Source organism: Phoenix dactylifera, chromosome 1 (genome assembly GCF_051530095.1).
Source record: "Phoenix dactylifera cultivar Ajwa chromosome 1, Ajwa_hap1_PhDact_Kaust_v1.1, whole genome shotgun sequence".
NCBI lineage: Eukaryota > Viridiplantae > Streptophyta > Magnoliopsida > Arecales > Arecaceae > Phoenix > Phoenix dactylifera.
Window position 1 is genome coordinate 14,606,450 of NC_143190.1, and position 17,037 is coordinate 14,623,486.

A 17,037-nucleotide genomic window follows, 5' to 3' on the forward strand; every position below is an offset into this window, starting at 1 on the left:
TTAAAGTAATATAAAATAAAAATTAAGAAGTATAATAAATGATGAGGACTATTGCCTCTACTCATTATATATCATCTATTTGTACTAAATAAACAACGTAATCATCAAAGAAATATGCATTAGCAAGTATGAAAATAGAGAAAAAGGAATTAGAATTAGTTCTTTCCAAGAAAAAGGAAAGAGATCCATCCACATTATAACCATGCAGATCCTATCCAAAATTCAAACTCACAGAACAAGAGTATTTGTTTACTACTATTATCTATGTGTACTAAATAAACAAATGTGATCATATGTGTGTGTGTCTGTGACCAGACGGAGAGCCCGCGTCGGTTGGCAACTGAAGGTCCACACGGCGTTCATGGGTTGTGAAACTCATGAGATTTTAGTTGTCCTACCCAAATAACAAGAAATACTCATGAGTTTCATACGAAGCATGAACAAATGGGAAACACGTTGTCTTGTCCAATGTTTGGTGCCTCCAAGTTTTCTTGGATTTCTCTCGGACTAATTAACATGCTTTCTTCGTCAAAAACAGGCTAATTAATCAGGCGTACGTGTGTAGTTCATGTTTATAGAGAAGAATATTCAACTATGAGATGCAGCCATGGGGCCCCAACGCGCTGAGAATACAAACAACCATATCATCAAACATGCCTAAAGCATGATATCCCATATTTTTGAGAAGCCAGCACGGTATCTTACATTTCATTGGACTCTAAATTTGTTTTCTAATTCCACAAAATGGGCATCATCATATAAGGTGGAAAAAATAGATCGAATATGGATTGGATATCGATATAATCTATATCCGCATCCATTTATATATAGTGAATATAGATGCAGATATTGACATTAATGGATGCAAAAAATTATATCTAAATTTATTTTAAATGGATATGAATGCACACTGGATATGAAGGTCACATAGATAAGATGGATTACAAGAAAAAAGGTATTCCAATACAGATTGAAACGCTATCTATACATATTTATATCTTATCTTTGACGGATATAAATGTAGATATGGATATTTGTCAAATGCTCAAATTTATATTAGATCTAGATAGATATTATCAAAAGGTCTATTTTCATCTCTAGCATCATACAAAAAATGATAACATAAGATATTTTGCCAGAATATAGTCTATATAAGAGATATTAGAATCAAATAGAAAGAACATTGACAATATCCAGATTTTATAGGGATTATGAAGTTTCCATTCCAGTTGTGAAAATTTATCCTTTTATGGAGTCTTACCATGCAAGGGAGAAGTTCTAGATTTTTGGGTAATAATCCTTCACCAGCACATTAAAAATCTTGGCATCTATTATCCTAGTCAATATAAACCAATAAACTAAGAGATATAATCAAATAAAATACCAACAGTTGGTCATTTGCGAAACCTAATCACTAATCTTGGATTTACCATACCGGATGATTTAAGATTGTTTGGTAATTTCATTTCCATTTTTTTTTTCCGGATGGGGTGGGGGAGGGTTGAGATTTCAAAATCTGAATCTTACACATTACTGGGATTTTAGAAAATGTCAAATCTTTCCAAAGTTTTATATATTTTTTCTCGATCAAGATAAGCTGAGATTTTAATTCATATTGGTATTAGGACTGCTTTACTTTTAGAAACCTCGATTGATGGCACTAGTCTAGTTTTCTATATTTCCCAAAATCACTTATGTGAGATCTCATCGGCAAAAAGAATTTTATCCAAAAAAAACATTCTTAAAAAGTAATGCTAGGGAAAGCTTGTTACATGCACATGAAAATTCACTTGCCATATGATAAAAGAAGATCGGTGCAACTTAAGAAATTTATTGCCGAATGCAAAGAAATTGGTTGATTGTAGAGTTATCAAATCATAAATTTTTCGCATACACAAAACGGACTCCTTGAAGCATCTTCTAATAGTAAAAAAATCCACATTTGGGGCTCGGAGAATCAATTCTTTCATTGGGATTTGTATCTATGATAGTTGATGGCAGATAGACAAATACTGAAGGCAGTACCGAGCGTATGTCCTTTATATCAATACAAAATATCATACTAACTTAGCCAATTAGCACCCTGCAAAAATACAAATGTCAAATATCCACTTGATTCCCAGGCCTTCTAAAATCTTTGGATCTTACCTTTTCTACTCAGCAACGCCTGCTCTTTGTGGAAGATATCATGCAGAGGATGATCAAGCATTCACACAAGCCATGAACTGGGCTTGCCCATTATAATGATATTTCTAGAGGTTCAATTTATGGTGATGCATCCAAAAATTTGGACATGGATAATGAGCATCCGGTTGCATGTAAACATTGTATGATATTACAACTGAGTGAGCATCTGGTCTGACCATATACCAAACCAGCTGTATTAATTGAATTCTCAAAAAATACTATAATTCTATAATACTACACTATAAAAAAAAAAAGAGGTAAAGTTCAAGTGTTTCAATCATGTACCAAACTCAGATCAAAATCTTTCCAAAAATAAAACTGCAAGAGACTAAAATCTGGAAGCTGTAAAGAGGAATGGGTAATCATCGCAGAATAAAAAGTGGTGAACATGACCTTTTAATTGCTGCAAGTACTGATTGAGCTGAATTTTGATCATGCCTTTTTTTTACTGCTTAATGGAGATCAAAGATTATTGCCTCCTAAGGAAATAATTTCAGATAGAAGTTTTACAAGACAAAGCATTTATTTCTAAATGTAATGAAGAACACAGCATTTTAAGGTGAAAAATTAATATGAACCATTACAATAGATTGACTAGGTACAATTCTAGTCAGTCTATAGTTTTTAATCATATTGAAAACTTCTAGTGATAAATAAAATGACCTAAACAGTTCTCATAAAACAAATCATAATAAAATGCCAAAGTGTACAGAGTTGAATCATTTACAAACTAAAAGTATTATCTATTATATGTCAGATAGCAAAACATTAAATCGGAAATCTGTTGAAATTGAATGTCATGTTATTTATCCATTCTGGAATTTCGGCGTCTATTCTTGAATGAAAGATCCAAATGAACTGGTAATTGTGGTTAGGTGAGAAATGGTAGTATCAACACCCGAGGAGATGTCTCAACAAAATTGTCATATATATCTCAAGATGGAGAATCCATCTCTCAACTGGAATGCCGCTTAACAAATGATTCAATTAGGGGATTTACAAGATTTGGTGCTTCATCCTGCACAGAAAAGAACAGGGCATATGAGCAAGGAGAAATAAAGCAACGAACTGAAATCAGTATTTCATTAACCGTAGTAACAGAGTCTGCAAAGAACCTGTGGGCAGTGGCCAACATTGGGAAGGATAATGAAGTCTTCCACCGTATTAAAATCTGCATAGTTCTTTCCAAGTTCGACAGGCTCCCATGGGTCCTTGTCTCCCCAAGCGATCAAAACTGGACACTGGGGACAAAAGAAAGAACAACAAAATGGAAGGCGATAGAAGTTGTATTAGCAAGATACAGACAAAACAAAGAGGAGGAGACATGGTAAACACAAGTAGCCTCTCCACTAACCTTCACTATAGGGAGCAGTTCTTCAGGTAGAGGACCATCCGAGTAGCAGATGAAATCAAGAAATACATCAGCTGCACCAGGATCAAGTCCTGGCTGCAAAATTATCTGAACTAACTCATCTGTCACCGTAGATGTGTCATAATAACACTAAAAAGAACCTCGTAAGAACCAGTTCAATAGAAGAAAAGTAAATAATGGATTATAAAAAGTAAGAACATGGCTTACATGCTCTTTACTCATAGAGCTATAATCATGATGAAGATTGCAAGTATCAAGTTTAATTATACCAGGCAGGCTAGACATGTCAAATGGGAATGGAAACAAAATGACACAGCAAAGCATCTTTAGATGTTCTTATCCCATGAAATATGTCAGGCATGCATTTGCTTCTACACGAAGATATTCATAAAGAAAGATAAGTAACTGTCATGTTCACAAGGAATTTATATTTTTCTTTTCAATCAAAATGAAGACAAAAAGATGTTAGCACTGCTAATTTCCAGTGACATCATTTTGAGTACAAGTCCTTTTTCTCAAGGAAAATTACTTTTTCTGTACTGAAAGTATTCATATTATTGGAAACAACAACAAGAACAATACATGTTTCTCATGAAACATGTAAAGGCTATTGGAAGAATTTTGTGCTACTATATGCAATGCGTCCTCACAGAATATGATGCTAAGGAACAATTTCTGCAACATAATATGCAGTCTGATTTTCCAATACAACTGAGCAAATACGGTTCAAATTACTCTGATACATTGATTTACTGTATTAATATCATATCCCTATGACATGAATTCAAATTATATATTAATCAGCAAAAATATGCAAATTGGAGATAATTTACAATGTTGATCTGTTCAAATTGGTCAAGCATGTGATCTGACCAAAACGAGTTTAATTTAGAGTAACTAAAGATATTATAGAACAGAGAAATTAGGCTGTCATTCCATCTTCACATTTTCCACATGTGGGTGCATCTCTCAAGACTGAAGCATGCCAGCATTCAGCTTGGTACAATATGATCTCATGCACACATATTTTGGAACTGAATGACATGGGCATTATGCACCATTCTTTAAGCCATGCATGCAAATAATAGTGTAATTGTAAGTACCAGATTTGGCAGTTGCAGATCATAAAATGTAAAAGCATTCACAAATAATAGCAGATTATCAAATATACTGATGAAAATTGATAGAAAAAGTTGTAGAAATGACTGGTGCTTGACAAAATAGACAACTAGGCAACTAGCTCTGTCAGGGATTGGGAGAAGGAACAAGATTGAAAAGTGGATAGAACATATTTAGTTTTTAACTGTTTAGATGTTTTGGAAGTGAATGTGCTTTAAAAAATGCATGCAATGTATTATAGTATATTAGCATACCAGCAGCTATCAATTCTACTAATACTATAACAATTCAATAGGAAATCTCATTCACTAACAACTGTTTTGATTCCATGAAGACTACACCGTAAATGGACTCACTGGTTTCCCATCTGTCTTCTACTGTCTTCTGAGCATACATTATATGGCATTGAAAACCACCCTTTTTCATATAATTTTTTTAATAATCACAAGGAAATGATGTCTGAGTTTTCAAATGACCTCAAAAAAGCCATCAATTCAAATGCACACAGTCCTTGTTCGACAAAAACCTCTTGATTCTCAGACGCCACTAGAAAATTTTACAACAACTATGTATGCAAAAGTTTGAATTGGCCCATCTGTCAAACTTATCCCATGATCAATAAATTAAATATTAAACATTCAAAGTAGAATAATCGATTTTGTGTAATCCAGCACATTTACTGTACTCACGTGAGAGGGTTCATATCCAATGTTTTGACAAAAATACCTGACATAGAATACTTCTAACAGAGTCCGGTGTGGCAACTGCATTGTAAAACAGCTTTCCAACAGCTGTATTCCTGTAACAACAGAATTTGCATCCTGAGCATAACCATAGCAAGCTACAGCGAGATCATTTACAAGGTCAGGTATCAAACATTAATTACCGTAATAGGCTCTGGAATGATTTAACAAAAGGTCTCGCATACCAAGGCTGCTTCTTAATGTGAAGCATTCTTAAAGAAATGTTTAGTAGCACAATACCCTTACAGAGTTGAGGCTCCATAACAGCTGCCTGAAGACCGACTACTCCTGTGAAGCAAATAGCAATTGTATACAAGGCATAGCTCGTAAGATTATCTTTCTATACTATAGTAAGAAATCTCCATTGGTTAGTCTTGCATTTTGACAATAAACAGCTTTATACTTTCTCATGCAGGCATTATGTAGTTAAACAGTTACTCAGTAGCCACAAGGCTTGAGCAGGCAAAAAGAGTGTTAGGTATCTAAAATTTATATTGCCATGATAGCTACCGAGGCCAGAATCATGACACGTATTTATCACCTTGTGCATATATGTATACTAATAAGTACATATATGTATTCAAGTGTGCATATATCTTTGGAAAAGGGTTTAGCAATCCCATAACCAATGACAGACCAACCAAATATAAACAAAGAATGCTTTTCATTTGTCAAACTTCAGAATCACATATTTCTTATTCATAATGGGCATACAGTTTATACATTCTACGCCTTTCCAGTTTCTAGGTTTCCAGGGAAACATAAATACGTTCTTGAAACTAATGATGATAGGCATATCATGGTGGCCCAATTTCACATAATAAAAACTCTTTCTTTTCTAAAATTTCCAAAATTAAAATCATGATATCATATTTAGATAGATGTTATAGTAGACTGTATAGTTTTTCTTATTTCTTGGGTTTCACAGAGGCATGTGCACGCTGATAACTCAAGGAGATGTGTCCATGAACACTGTAACCATACGAAGATTACATGCTGGAATGATGTAATTCAGGGTTAGATTGGGTTTACATTTATTTAATTTTAGTTTGAAATCTTTCATTAGTTATTTTTTGTTCCATTTGATTGAGACTTTAGATTGGGCTTTTTATTAAGTTAGTAGGCTCATAGGATTTGCCGGTTGAGATAACACCCAACCACAGCCTAGAGTTCTATCATGCCTGACTTGTGCAAAGTCAAGAATGGCATGTCAAAGTCCTCACTGGATTCCACCTCTTCTCTCATGGCAAACAGAGCGAGGGGTATCTAGAAAAGGAAACAAGCGAACAAAGTTAGATAAAAAAGAAAGGAACAGAAAAAAACAACAAGAAACTGATTGCCTGGGCTTCCCAATCTCTCACCCTTTCCAACTCTCTATTGGTTAGCTTTCCCCATTATTTTTCCTAATGTTTCCTCAAAAATTCTAGGGAAGTACAGAAAATGTAGAAGGATCAACCTCTTCTTATGATTTTCAGGGTTACATCATAGAAACATCATTATAGTATGATTACTCAATTCTTGTTGATTATGGAATCTTTGCATGAGCCATACCTCCAATGGAGTTGCAAATAAAGAATGGAACATCTTTGACGACATCAGCACAAAACTCATTTAGTTGGGATGCCCATGTCTCAAATGTATAAATAGAATTCATGCCAGGCTTCCGCGAATTTGGTTTATCAGAATAACCAAAACCAATAAGATCAATTGCGTACACGCTGTGTGACTTTGCAAGAACAGAAATGTTTTTCTGCCAATGGTCACTACAAAAGGAAACCCAATTAGTCAACACCGCTTGTTGAGGACACCATACTAGGCAAATAAAGAGAAACCAATAAATAAGCAAATCAATCCATGTATGATGCTTCCAAAATACATTCAGCTATTTTATGAAATATGATAAAAATTTGAAATATAGAAACCAATTCTAGGAGATGGTTTCAAAGACTTGAGCATTGTAGTTCAAAGCCAATGCGAAGATAGATCTTACAATACCAATATGATAAAAATTACTCTTTTCCCAGACATGATCACCGTACACTGAGTCATCTGGGTTGTTCTAGTGCTCTTTCATATTCTATTGGGATAAAAGAGGGAAATCCAGGTCATACCTCAACAGCTTCACTCATCTCTAAGTTAAAGTACGATTTTTTCCTACTTTCCTCTTTTATTTCCTTTTAAGGTCTTCTACTTTTTGAGATATTTATTTCTTCTTGTTCCCCTATGGAAAATGCAATGATAGATAAGTTTTGAGCATACATGCCATATAAACACCCATTTTGGAATAAAAATAACATGGCTGCTGGTCGTGCTGGCCGATCGTGTAAATTATAACGTATTATTCTAGGTTTGCTTGTTCATGAGGCACATGTTAACAACTTATGCACCGAATGGGCGAAGAGGAGTGGCAAGAAGAGCATTAAAGATGGGAGACCACACCACATGTGAAAGTAGACTAGCATGTTGCTACCGAAGATTAAAAGGCAGCATGTTTAAATGTTGTTTTAGGCCTTGCTTTTGAGCTTAAATTGACAATGAAGACCAATGAACCTAAACTAATGGCCCAGCTCACAGCTTTAGCTATACACGCTTATGGTTAAGAATACTGTCAATTAAACAGAATTCATAATATACTATATTTTTTCAAACCACAGCAGAAGCAATTATTCTCTTATAAAATTTTAGATTTCTACTTTTGATAAACTTTATGCTGTTCAAGAATGGCTCTTAGTGAAATTTATAAGTTCTTGGGTCAACTTGTAGACACATTTTCCTCCAATGACATTCCAGAAAACAATTGCACTTACCAGATCCAATCAAAGATAATGGTTATTTTAAGTAAAGAATAAAAAAGAGCAATTGATAGTGAATGGTTCCATCAAGAAAACAAACAAATTAAACATAATTAATATGTGCTATAAATGATAACATTTCACAGGCATAACAACCTTTTTCTGGAGTAACATGCCTACACCAATACCTACAATACTAAGTTGTCAGCAAATGGGAAGGAGTTTTGTCTATAACATACACCTGTTTGCCCCAAAACCATGAACTAAAACTAGTGCAGGCCCACTTTTTCCAGCATACTGGTAACGAATGCGATAACCTTGCCAATTCCACATGCTGCAAGACAGAAAATTAAGCAAATGAACCCTCAGAAGAAAAACAAGCATATCATATCAATGCATGACATACCTAATAAAGTTACCAAATATATGTAATCCAAAATGTAAGCAAACTTTTAAGACAATAAATTCACATAACAAAAATATAAGCGAGAGTGGAAATCCATTTTCTTTCTGTTCCATGAGCAGGTGCAAGTAATCAATCTTCCCAGTTCCAACTCCATTTTGCATGTTAGTTTCAGCCTCCAGTTCTAGAGTGATGGCAAGGAAAAGATAAAGAAATTAAGTAATTGTGCCGACTTATTGATCATACTAGCACATATACACATCAAACATTTTGGTTAATTATGTATTTACCAATCCACATGAGTATCAACCATATTCGGACGCATTACACTGAATATAAAGGGTGTAAATACTGGTATCGGACCCAAACCAGTTTTGTTCTCCCGAGATCATTTGGCATTGGAATGGTATAGTACCGGGTACTGACCCATTCCACCTGTTTTTGAAGCCATGCCGGATAGTATTCACCTTTTTTTCCCGGCTCACAAAGGATACCATTTTGCTTCAATTAATCGTTATGCTATGTAGCTCAGACTTGTTGAATTTAGTATTTCAGCAAATTAAAACAAAATGTTCGAGTAAGATTTTAGTAGTCTAATAATTTCACAAAAGGTTTTTTCAATGAAAAGGATATGAGAAAATTGAATTAATTCAGGATCAGTGGCAGATTGAAATCAATAGCGTAGGCTAAAAAACGATAAGAACAATGCTATCTACAAGAAACCAGAACAAAGAAGAGTGGCAATCAATACCCAGTGCGAACTTCTGGTTCCAAGGAGGAGGTCGAGACAACCGGCATTGGATCGGACTGCCCCTTTAAACAGAAAATAGATCTCGACCTAATCGAGGAGAATCGAGAAAAGAGAAGGGATTTCATCGGCGAGATGGGTTTTGGAAGATTCGGGCGATGAAGTCCATCCAGCGAAACGATACCGCTCCGGAGATGGGGATTGGGGGGAGGAAAGGAAGAGGGAAGAAAAGAAGAGCTGGTGCTCGCCATCTTCCTGGTTAATTCTAAGGAGAGGGAGCACTCCATCTCATCTCTATCTCGTGCCGGAGATGAGAGGAATGGGAGGGGAGGAGAGGGATTCGGAACGCTTGGCGTAAATGGAGGCACGGAACAATTTATACCCTGCACCACGTAAGCAGTGCACCACGCGAATCATTGGCGTAGTCACCGAGAAGAATGAGCCCACAGAAATAGCGGTCTTGGTAGGGCTGGAAGTGGGCGGGCCGGGCCACACCTCTAATCAAGTCTGGCCCGAAATTATTTTCCAGGCTTCGGACCAGGCCTAGGCCTGAACAATTTTACAGAAACTCGGTCCGAGCCCGGCCCGAGCCCAATAGGGCCGGCCCGATCACGAGCCCGAGGAGTAGCCCACTTCCTCCGGTATTCCCGTCTTTCCCCCCGCCGACCTCCTCCTTCTCCGCTCCTCCCTCCTCTCCCTCACCTCCGAGGCTCCGACTGCCCCTTCCCACCCTCATCCCCTTCCTTCCTCCGCAACAAGCTCACTCAAGTCATCGCCGCCCTCATCCGCCTCGAGTACCCCACCCTCTGGCCCTCTCCCTTCCTCCAACTCCTCCCCTGCCTCCCATCCGCCGACCCTCTCGCTGTCGACATGTTCCCCCGCCGACCTCCTCCTTCTCCGCTCCTCCCTCCTCTCCCTCCCCTTCCACTGCCACCTCCCACCCTCATCCTCTTCCTCCGCAACAAGCTCGCTCAGGTCATCGCCGCCCTCATCCGCCTTGAGTACTCCACCCTCTGGCCCTCCCCCTTCCACCAACTCCTCCCCTGCCTCCCATCCACCGACCCTCTCACTGTCGACATGTTCGCCCGCCTCCTCGCGGCCCTCGATGACAACCTCCTCAGCCAGGACTACCCCCGCTCCCCCGACGAGGCCGCCGCCGCCGCCTCCCGCGTCAAGGACTCCATGCGCCTCCAGTGTGTCCCCCAGATCGCCCGCCACTAGTTCGACGCCATCTCTCTTTACCGCTCCTCCGACCCCGACCTCGCCATCGCCGCCCTCGACACCATGAAGCGGTACGTCTCCTGGATCGACATCGCCTTCGTCGCCAATGACGCCTTCATCCCCCTCCTCTTTGATCTCATTCTGGCTTCCAGCAAGTTCAGGCTACTCCTCAGGTTGGAAGTGGGCTCGGGCTTGGGCCGGGCCCGGGCCAGGCCAATGAGATACCCGAGCCCGGTCCGAAATAGAAATGGGCTTAATTATTCAGCCCGAGCCGGGCCCGAAAATGCATTGGGCCTAGCCTATAGCCCGGCCCGCGGGCGGCTCGACCCGATGGGCTTCGGGCCGGCCCGAGCCCACTTCCAGCCCTAGGTGCAGGCGGAGAGTTTGTTGTTTAGTGGAGGTACAAATGAATCGGATTGAACTGGATTACGAGGTACTCCGACCTAATTATCTAATTTAGTTCCTTATTGGGATTCCAATATTAGACCTACATCTAACCCAATAAAAAATTAAGTCGGGTCTCATCGAATCCACGGCTACAAACTTTGACTAACGGATCATTCAGATCGGGTCGGATCCATGTATAATCCAATTCCAATTGAAAAAATTTGAGTTCGAGTTGGATTTGATTTGGGCTCACTCAATTTTCAAAAATTTTGCACGCTTGCTACAGCTGTGTGGAGTATCAGCTTATAAGTACGATCACCATGTTTTAAGCTTTGCTGTCAACTTTCTGGCTTTGTAATCAAGTTTGTTAAGTTTCTTGTTAACATTTAGCCATCGCTTCTAATTTCCAACTCTCATTCAGATTAGTGAATTGGCCCAAAAATTCCCAGGCTTGTTGACGCCAAGGAGTGTGGATCTATCTCCAGCTAGCTGGATGGCAGTGACCAACATTTCACAGACAACATGCCCAAATGCTACTTGCAAACTTTATCGTAGGCTTCGATATTTAGACCTGAAGCCAAGAACAGTTCTAACTCATTGAAGAAGCGTTCTGTGTATCCCAGTAGAAATGGCCTAGTAGCGTCAGAAAGTAAGCCCCTGAACTCTTCACGCTACTGTTTAGGCATGCCCTTGATGCCCTCCTATTCTTCTCTGAAATAATTAAGCGATTGATGATAGTGAGTATATAAGCAATAAAAACCTCCATGAGAATATAGAGAAAACTATTAGTAGATCTGTTGCTGGAAATTGGACCCGAAGGTAACCACGGGCTGAGGAGGGAGAGCTCCGGTGCGGATGGTACGTCGGCGGACTGCGTCCTCCGGAGGACCTGCAAAAAACCGGTGGCCGGAGCTTCCGACGTCAGCCCTCCGATGCTTAAATCAGAGGGGGGCTTTAGTGGAGAAAGAGAGATATTACATGCGAAGATCCCAGAGTCAGGATCAAGAAGAAAAATCCCCCTTTAAAGAGGAAGAAGTTTTCATTTTATAGGAGGGATACAGGATTACCTGTAATGTGACCGGACAAATTAAATGAGTTACCGTCATGATTAAGTGTGGTCATCTGAATTAGTGCGTTGTCGTGGAGAACAGGACTGAAGCTAATGAGTTGTTATGGGTGACCGGACGTAGTTAAGTGAGTCGATGAGTTGCCATGGATGGCTTAAGATTTTGAGTAAGCCGGAGATCCGTGGAGACCATGCGCATTAATTGTTGACAGTCGTAGCAGGGTATGGTCCCTGGTTGATATGTCGTGGCGTGGCCGGCAAGCAAAGCATGGTACGGTGAGACTGCTGCAGGGCGTAGCCGCAGCATGTGGACAACGAGCTCGGTCTTCTAAGCTCGGCCTGCATGAGCTCGGTCTTCTGGGCTTGGCCTACATGAGCTCGGCCTGCATTAGCTCGGTTTGCATGAGCTCGGCCTGCATTAGCTCGGTTTGCATGAGCTCGGCCTGCATGAGCTCGGCCTGCATGAGCTCGGTCTTCTGAGCTCGGCCTGCATGAGCTCGGTCTGCATGAGCTCGACCTGCATGAGCTCGGCCTGTATAAGCTCGGCCAGCATGAGCTCGGCCTGCATGAGCTCGGCCTGCATGAACTCGGTCTTCTGAGGTCGGCCTGCATGAGCTCGGTCTGCATGAAGTCAGGCTTGCTGTCGGATTTGGGTGCTTTAATTATACTTGTGGGGGGGGGTCTATTTTTTCCCCCAACGCTACCTCCCGACTTTCGAGTTCGAGCTACTTTTTGGCTCGGGCGAAGGAAGTAGTCCAGTCATCGATTGTCCTGTAATATAGTCAAATGTCTATGGAGATCTATGTGCTAAGTAGGATATACCTCTCATGCAGTCGGAGCTAACGGCCTTAAGCCGAGCTGTCCAAGCCGAGCTAAGCGACTTTGCTCCGAGGTCGACTTCAGCGGTCTTCTTTGGCTTGTAGTCGACTCAGCAGGGTGCCTCCACTCAGATCGGGGCGTGTTGTTGTAAGAGGCGTCGAATGGCGTTGAAAGGCGTCAAATGTGTCGAAAGGTCGTGGAGATGTCGTCACGAGGTCAAGGGAGACTTGGCTCGCGGTCGACTCAGCGGCGCCCAACAGTGCTTCCCGAGGTCGAGGGAGACTTGGCTTGCGGTCGACTCAGCGGGGCATCCCAAGGTCGAGGGAGACTTGGCTCGCGGTCGACTCAGCGAGGCATCCCGACCTTAGTCGGAGGATCATGCACGAGGTCAAGGGAGCCGGGGGCTCGCGGTCGACTCTGCGATGCTTCCCAAGGCCAACGGAGCCGTGGGCTCGCGGTCAACTTAGCGGGGCATCCCAACCTTAGTTGGGGGATCATGCGCGAGGTCAAGGGAGCCGGGGGCTCGCGGTCGACTCAGTGGGGCATCCCAATCTTAGTTGGGGGATCATGCGCGAGGTCGAGGGAGCCGGGGGCTCACGGTCGACTCTGCGATGCTTTTCGAGACCGAGGGAGCCGGGGGCTCGCGGTCGACTCAGCGGGGCATCCCAACCTTAGTTGGGGGATCATGCGCGAGGTCGAGGAAGCCGGAGGCTCGCGGTCGACTCTGCAATGCTTTTCGAGGCCGAGGGAGCCAGAGGCTCGCGGTCGACTCAGCGGGGCATCCCGAACTTGGTCGAGGTCTTTGATGGAGATACATACAGGAGACAGACTTCGTCCGTTGGCGATCGTGCGCCCTCATTCGGAGCGGGGCGACGTTGGAGATAGAAATACTCGTAGGTCGTCTTTTGGATTCTCCGACTTGAAAATAGGTAAAATATTGAATTTATTTAAAGCCAAAGTGGCGTTCTGTACCTTTTTGAAAATATTTTGATAGCTCTCGAGCTTCGAAGTCCCTCAGGACTTGGCCGGCAAGCAAAGCATGGTGCGGTGAGACTGTTGTAGGGCGTGGCCACCGCATGTGGACGACGAGCTCGGCTCGGCCTTCTGAGATCGGCCTGGATGAGCTTGGTCTGCATGAGCTCGGTGGGAGCTTCGATGATGGCGACGTTCTGCTGGAGAACGATGTCGCGAGCGCCGTCCTGAGGACTTACACCCATGAGGAGGGAGTACATGCTGGTCTCTTACTTGCTGCAGGCTTTGATGATCCAAACGAGAGAAGTGGGGACATGTAGCCGTCGTCCTGATCGTGGAACAAGAGAGAAGAGTTTGAAGGGCAATGGAATTTAATGGGACTGTACCCTTTGCCACAGAGGCTTACAATCCTATTTTAAAACTCCATAACTCTCCTCCTCCAGACCTCAGCTTTTATTTCTCTTCCCCTCCAACTCATTGACGTGAGACTCGGGCTACTACTTCTCACTGGTTGCCCCACGTCCCACGTCATTGCAGCGGGAGCCGTGCCTGATTCGAGATGGCTTGGGAGAAAGTTTCTTCCCCTGCTTAACGTGAACCCATGGAGGCGGCATAGGAGGGGCCTCCACTTGTTGCAGACCTTGAACTGCGGCAGCCAAGACTTGAACTTGCTGCTCCAGGGTGTTAAACTGCTCCGGTTGGACTTGAGGGACTGGATCCGCCGGAGGCCTTAGTGGTGAGTTTTGGACTGAGTGTCCAGGACTTAGGACGCGATGTCGGGAGGCGTTAGAAGCTCCCTTGCTCCTTAGCTTTATGGCCACAACTCGGGCCCTTCCTCTAGCGCCAACTGTTGCTGAAATTTGGACCCGGGGGTGACCACAGATTGAGGAGGGGGAGCTTCGGTGCGGATAGTACGTCGGTGGGCTGCGTCCTCCGGGGGACCTGCAAAAAGCCGATGGTCGGGGCTTCCGGCGCCGGCCCTCCGATGCTTAAGTCAGAGGGGGGCTTTAGTGGAGAAAGAGAGATATTGCATGCGGGGATCCCAGAGTCAGGATCAAGAAGAAGAATCCCCCTTTAAAGAAAAAGAAGTTTCCCTTTTATAGGAGGGATACAGGATTACCTATGATGTGACCGGACAAATTAAATGAGTTACTGTCATGATTGAGTGTAGTCATCTGAATTAATGCGTTGTCGTGGAAGACGGAACTGGAGCCAATGAGTTGTTATGGGTGACCGGATGTAGTTGAGTGAGTCGATGAGTTGTCGTGGATGGCCTGAGATTTTGAGTAAGCCGAAGATCCGTAGAGACCATGCGCCTTTATTGTTGACAGTCGTAGCAGGATATAGTCCCTGCTTGATGTGTCATGGCGTGGCCGACAAGCAAAGCATGGTACGGTGAGACTGCTGCAGGGTATGGCCGCAGCATGTGGACGACGAGCTCGGTCTTCTGGGCTCGGCTTGAATGAGCTCGGTCTTCTGAGCTCGGTCTGCATGAGCTCGGTCTTCTGGGCTCGGCCTGTATGAGCTCGGCCTGCATGAGCTCGGTCTGCATGAGCTCGGCCTGCATTAGCTTGGTCTGCATTAGCTCGGTCTGCATGAGCTCGGCTTGCATAAGCTCGGTCTGCATGAGTTCGGCCTGCATGAGCTCGGTCTTCTGAACTCGGCCTACATGAGCTCGGCCTGCATGTGCTCGGTCTTCTGAGCTCGGCCTGCATGAGCTCGGCCTGCGTGAGCTCGGCCTGCATGAGCTCGGCCTTCGGAGCTCGGCCTGCATGACCTCGGCCGACATGAGCTCGGCCGGCATGAGCTCGGTCTGCATGAGCTCGGCCTGCATGAGCTCGGTCTTCTGAGCTCAGTCTGTATGAGCTCGGCCTGCATGAGCTCAGGCTTGCTGTCGGATTTGGGTGCTTTAATTGTACTTGTGGGTGGTCCATTTTTTCCCCCAACAATATCTTTATTTCCATCAGCAAACTAATCTGAGGGATGTAGCAACATTGAAACCTATCATTGTCTAATAATTTCCCATCTTACAGTGAGCACATCTTCACCCACAGCGAGCAGCATTTCACAAGCCCGAGTTAAACAACTAATCCAGAACCAAGGCCAGGCCTTAATCAAAGATCACCGAAGTTGTTTGGTTTGCACCAGTGCAACCTATGCCCCGCGGGCCCAAATAGTTTTACATGTTTGGGTCGGGTCAGGGCGGGGCGAGTCGTAGGATTGAAAATCCAAAATTACTCAAATTTCAAATGAGTCGGGTCAGATCAGATCGCGTCAGGTCAGAATTCAGTAAATCCGGACCCGACCCGAAAATGAAATGGGTCTAAAGTTAGAACCCGACTGACCCTATGGGTTCTCCAAAATGGGTCGAGTCGTGTCTAAGCGGGTTGGGTCCGGTCGAGTCAGGTTGCAGGTCAATCGACCTATTTGTTGCCTTACTATTTAGTGTCAAAAAGTAAAATTGGTTATGTGAATAATAATATTCTAACGTGCAAATGGGGGTGGGGGCGGACCAAGGAGGGTGATATTTGTAAAGTTTTAGATAATTTGGTTGAGATCCTAAACAACTATTTTTGGGTGGCAACCTGACCAAGTTAGACTAAATTCAGATCAGATCGGATGCAAAATAAATTAAAAATCTATCGACCTAAATCTGATCTATCTACCAAATGGGACAAAAATTCAGATCCAAGCCTGACTTTCTTATTAAACAAATAATTTAACTCGATCTATAATGGATTAAATCAAATTAAATGAGTTAAACTATTAAGCAAAATAGCCGTCTCTATTTATATGTTTCATCTAACACCCTATACATAGGACTTTGTTTGCCCCCTCCAACATTCTCAACAACAACGGCAACAATACAATAAAATAAAATAAAATAAAAGGCACGCCATGGTATTACATATAACTTAGACTTAAACCATCTCCAAATATTACATTGAGGACAAAAACTACAAGCAAAAAGATAGCTTTGTGGGCAACGTGCCAAAGACTAACTTCCAACGCAACAAAACAAACGGTATGACATAACGTTCAAATTTTATTTCTAACAACGGAGGCAGGACGCCAAAGTTCAACTACGCTGGTGTGGTCCCTCCTCACGTGGGATCCATCTTATTTGAAAAATTAAAAAAATTTGACAGTCTCGGCTTTCGAGTGCGGTATCCATGAAAAATTGAGGGTTTCCGGTCTGCAGAGAATG

At 42.5% G+C, this 17,037-nt stretch overlaps 1 protein-coding gene across 1 annotated transcript; it reads right to left on the reverse strand.

Annotated features, from left to right (window-relative positions):
* Window positions 1-2,840: 2,840 nt before the first annotated feature.
* LOC103723815 (alpha/beta-Hydrolases superfamily protein) lies at window positions 2,841-9,729 on the reverse strand. The gene is made up of 8 exons (XM_008814863.6): window positions 9,368-9,729; window positions 8,455-8,547; window positions 6,973-7,184; window positions 5,565-5,709; window positions 5,405-5,477; window positions 3,542-3,688; window positions 3,303-3,428; window positions 2,841-3,205 (listed from the first exon to the last, which is right to left on the reverse strand). The coding sequence occupies exons 1-8, from the start codon at window positions 9,649-9,651 to the stop codon at window positions 3,143-3,145; spliced, it is 1,143 nt and encodes a 380-aa protein (XP_008813085.2). The 5' UTR covers window positions 9,652-9,729; the 3' UTR covers window positions 2,841-3,142.
* Window positions 9,730-17,037: the final 7,308 nt, after the last annotated feature.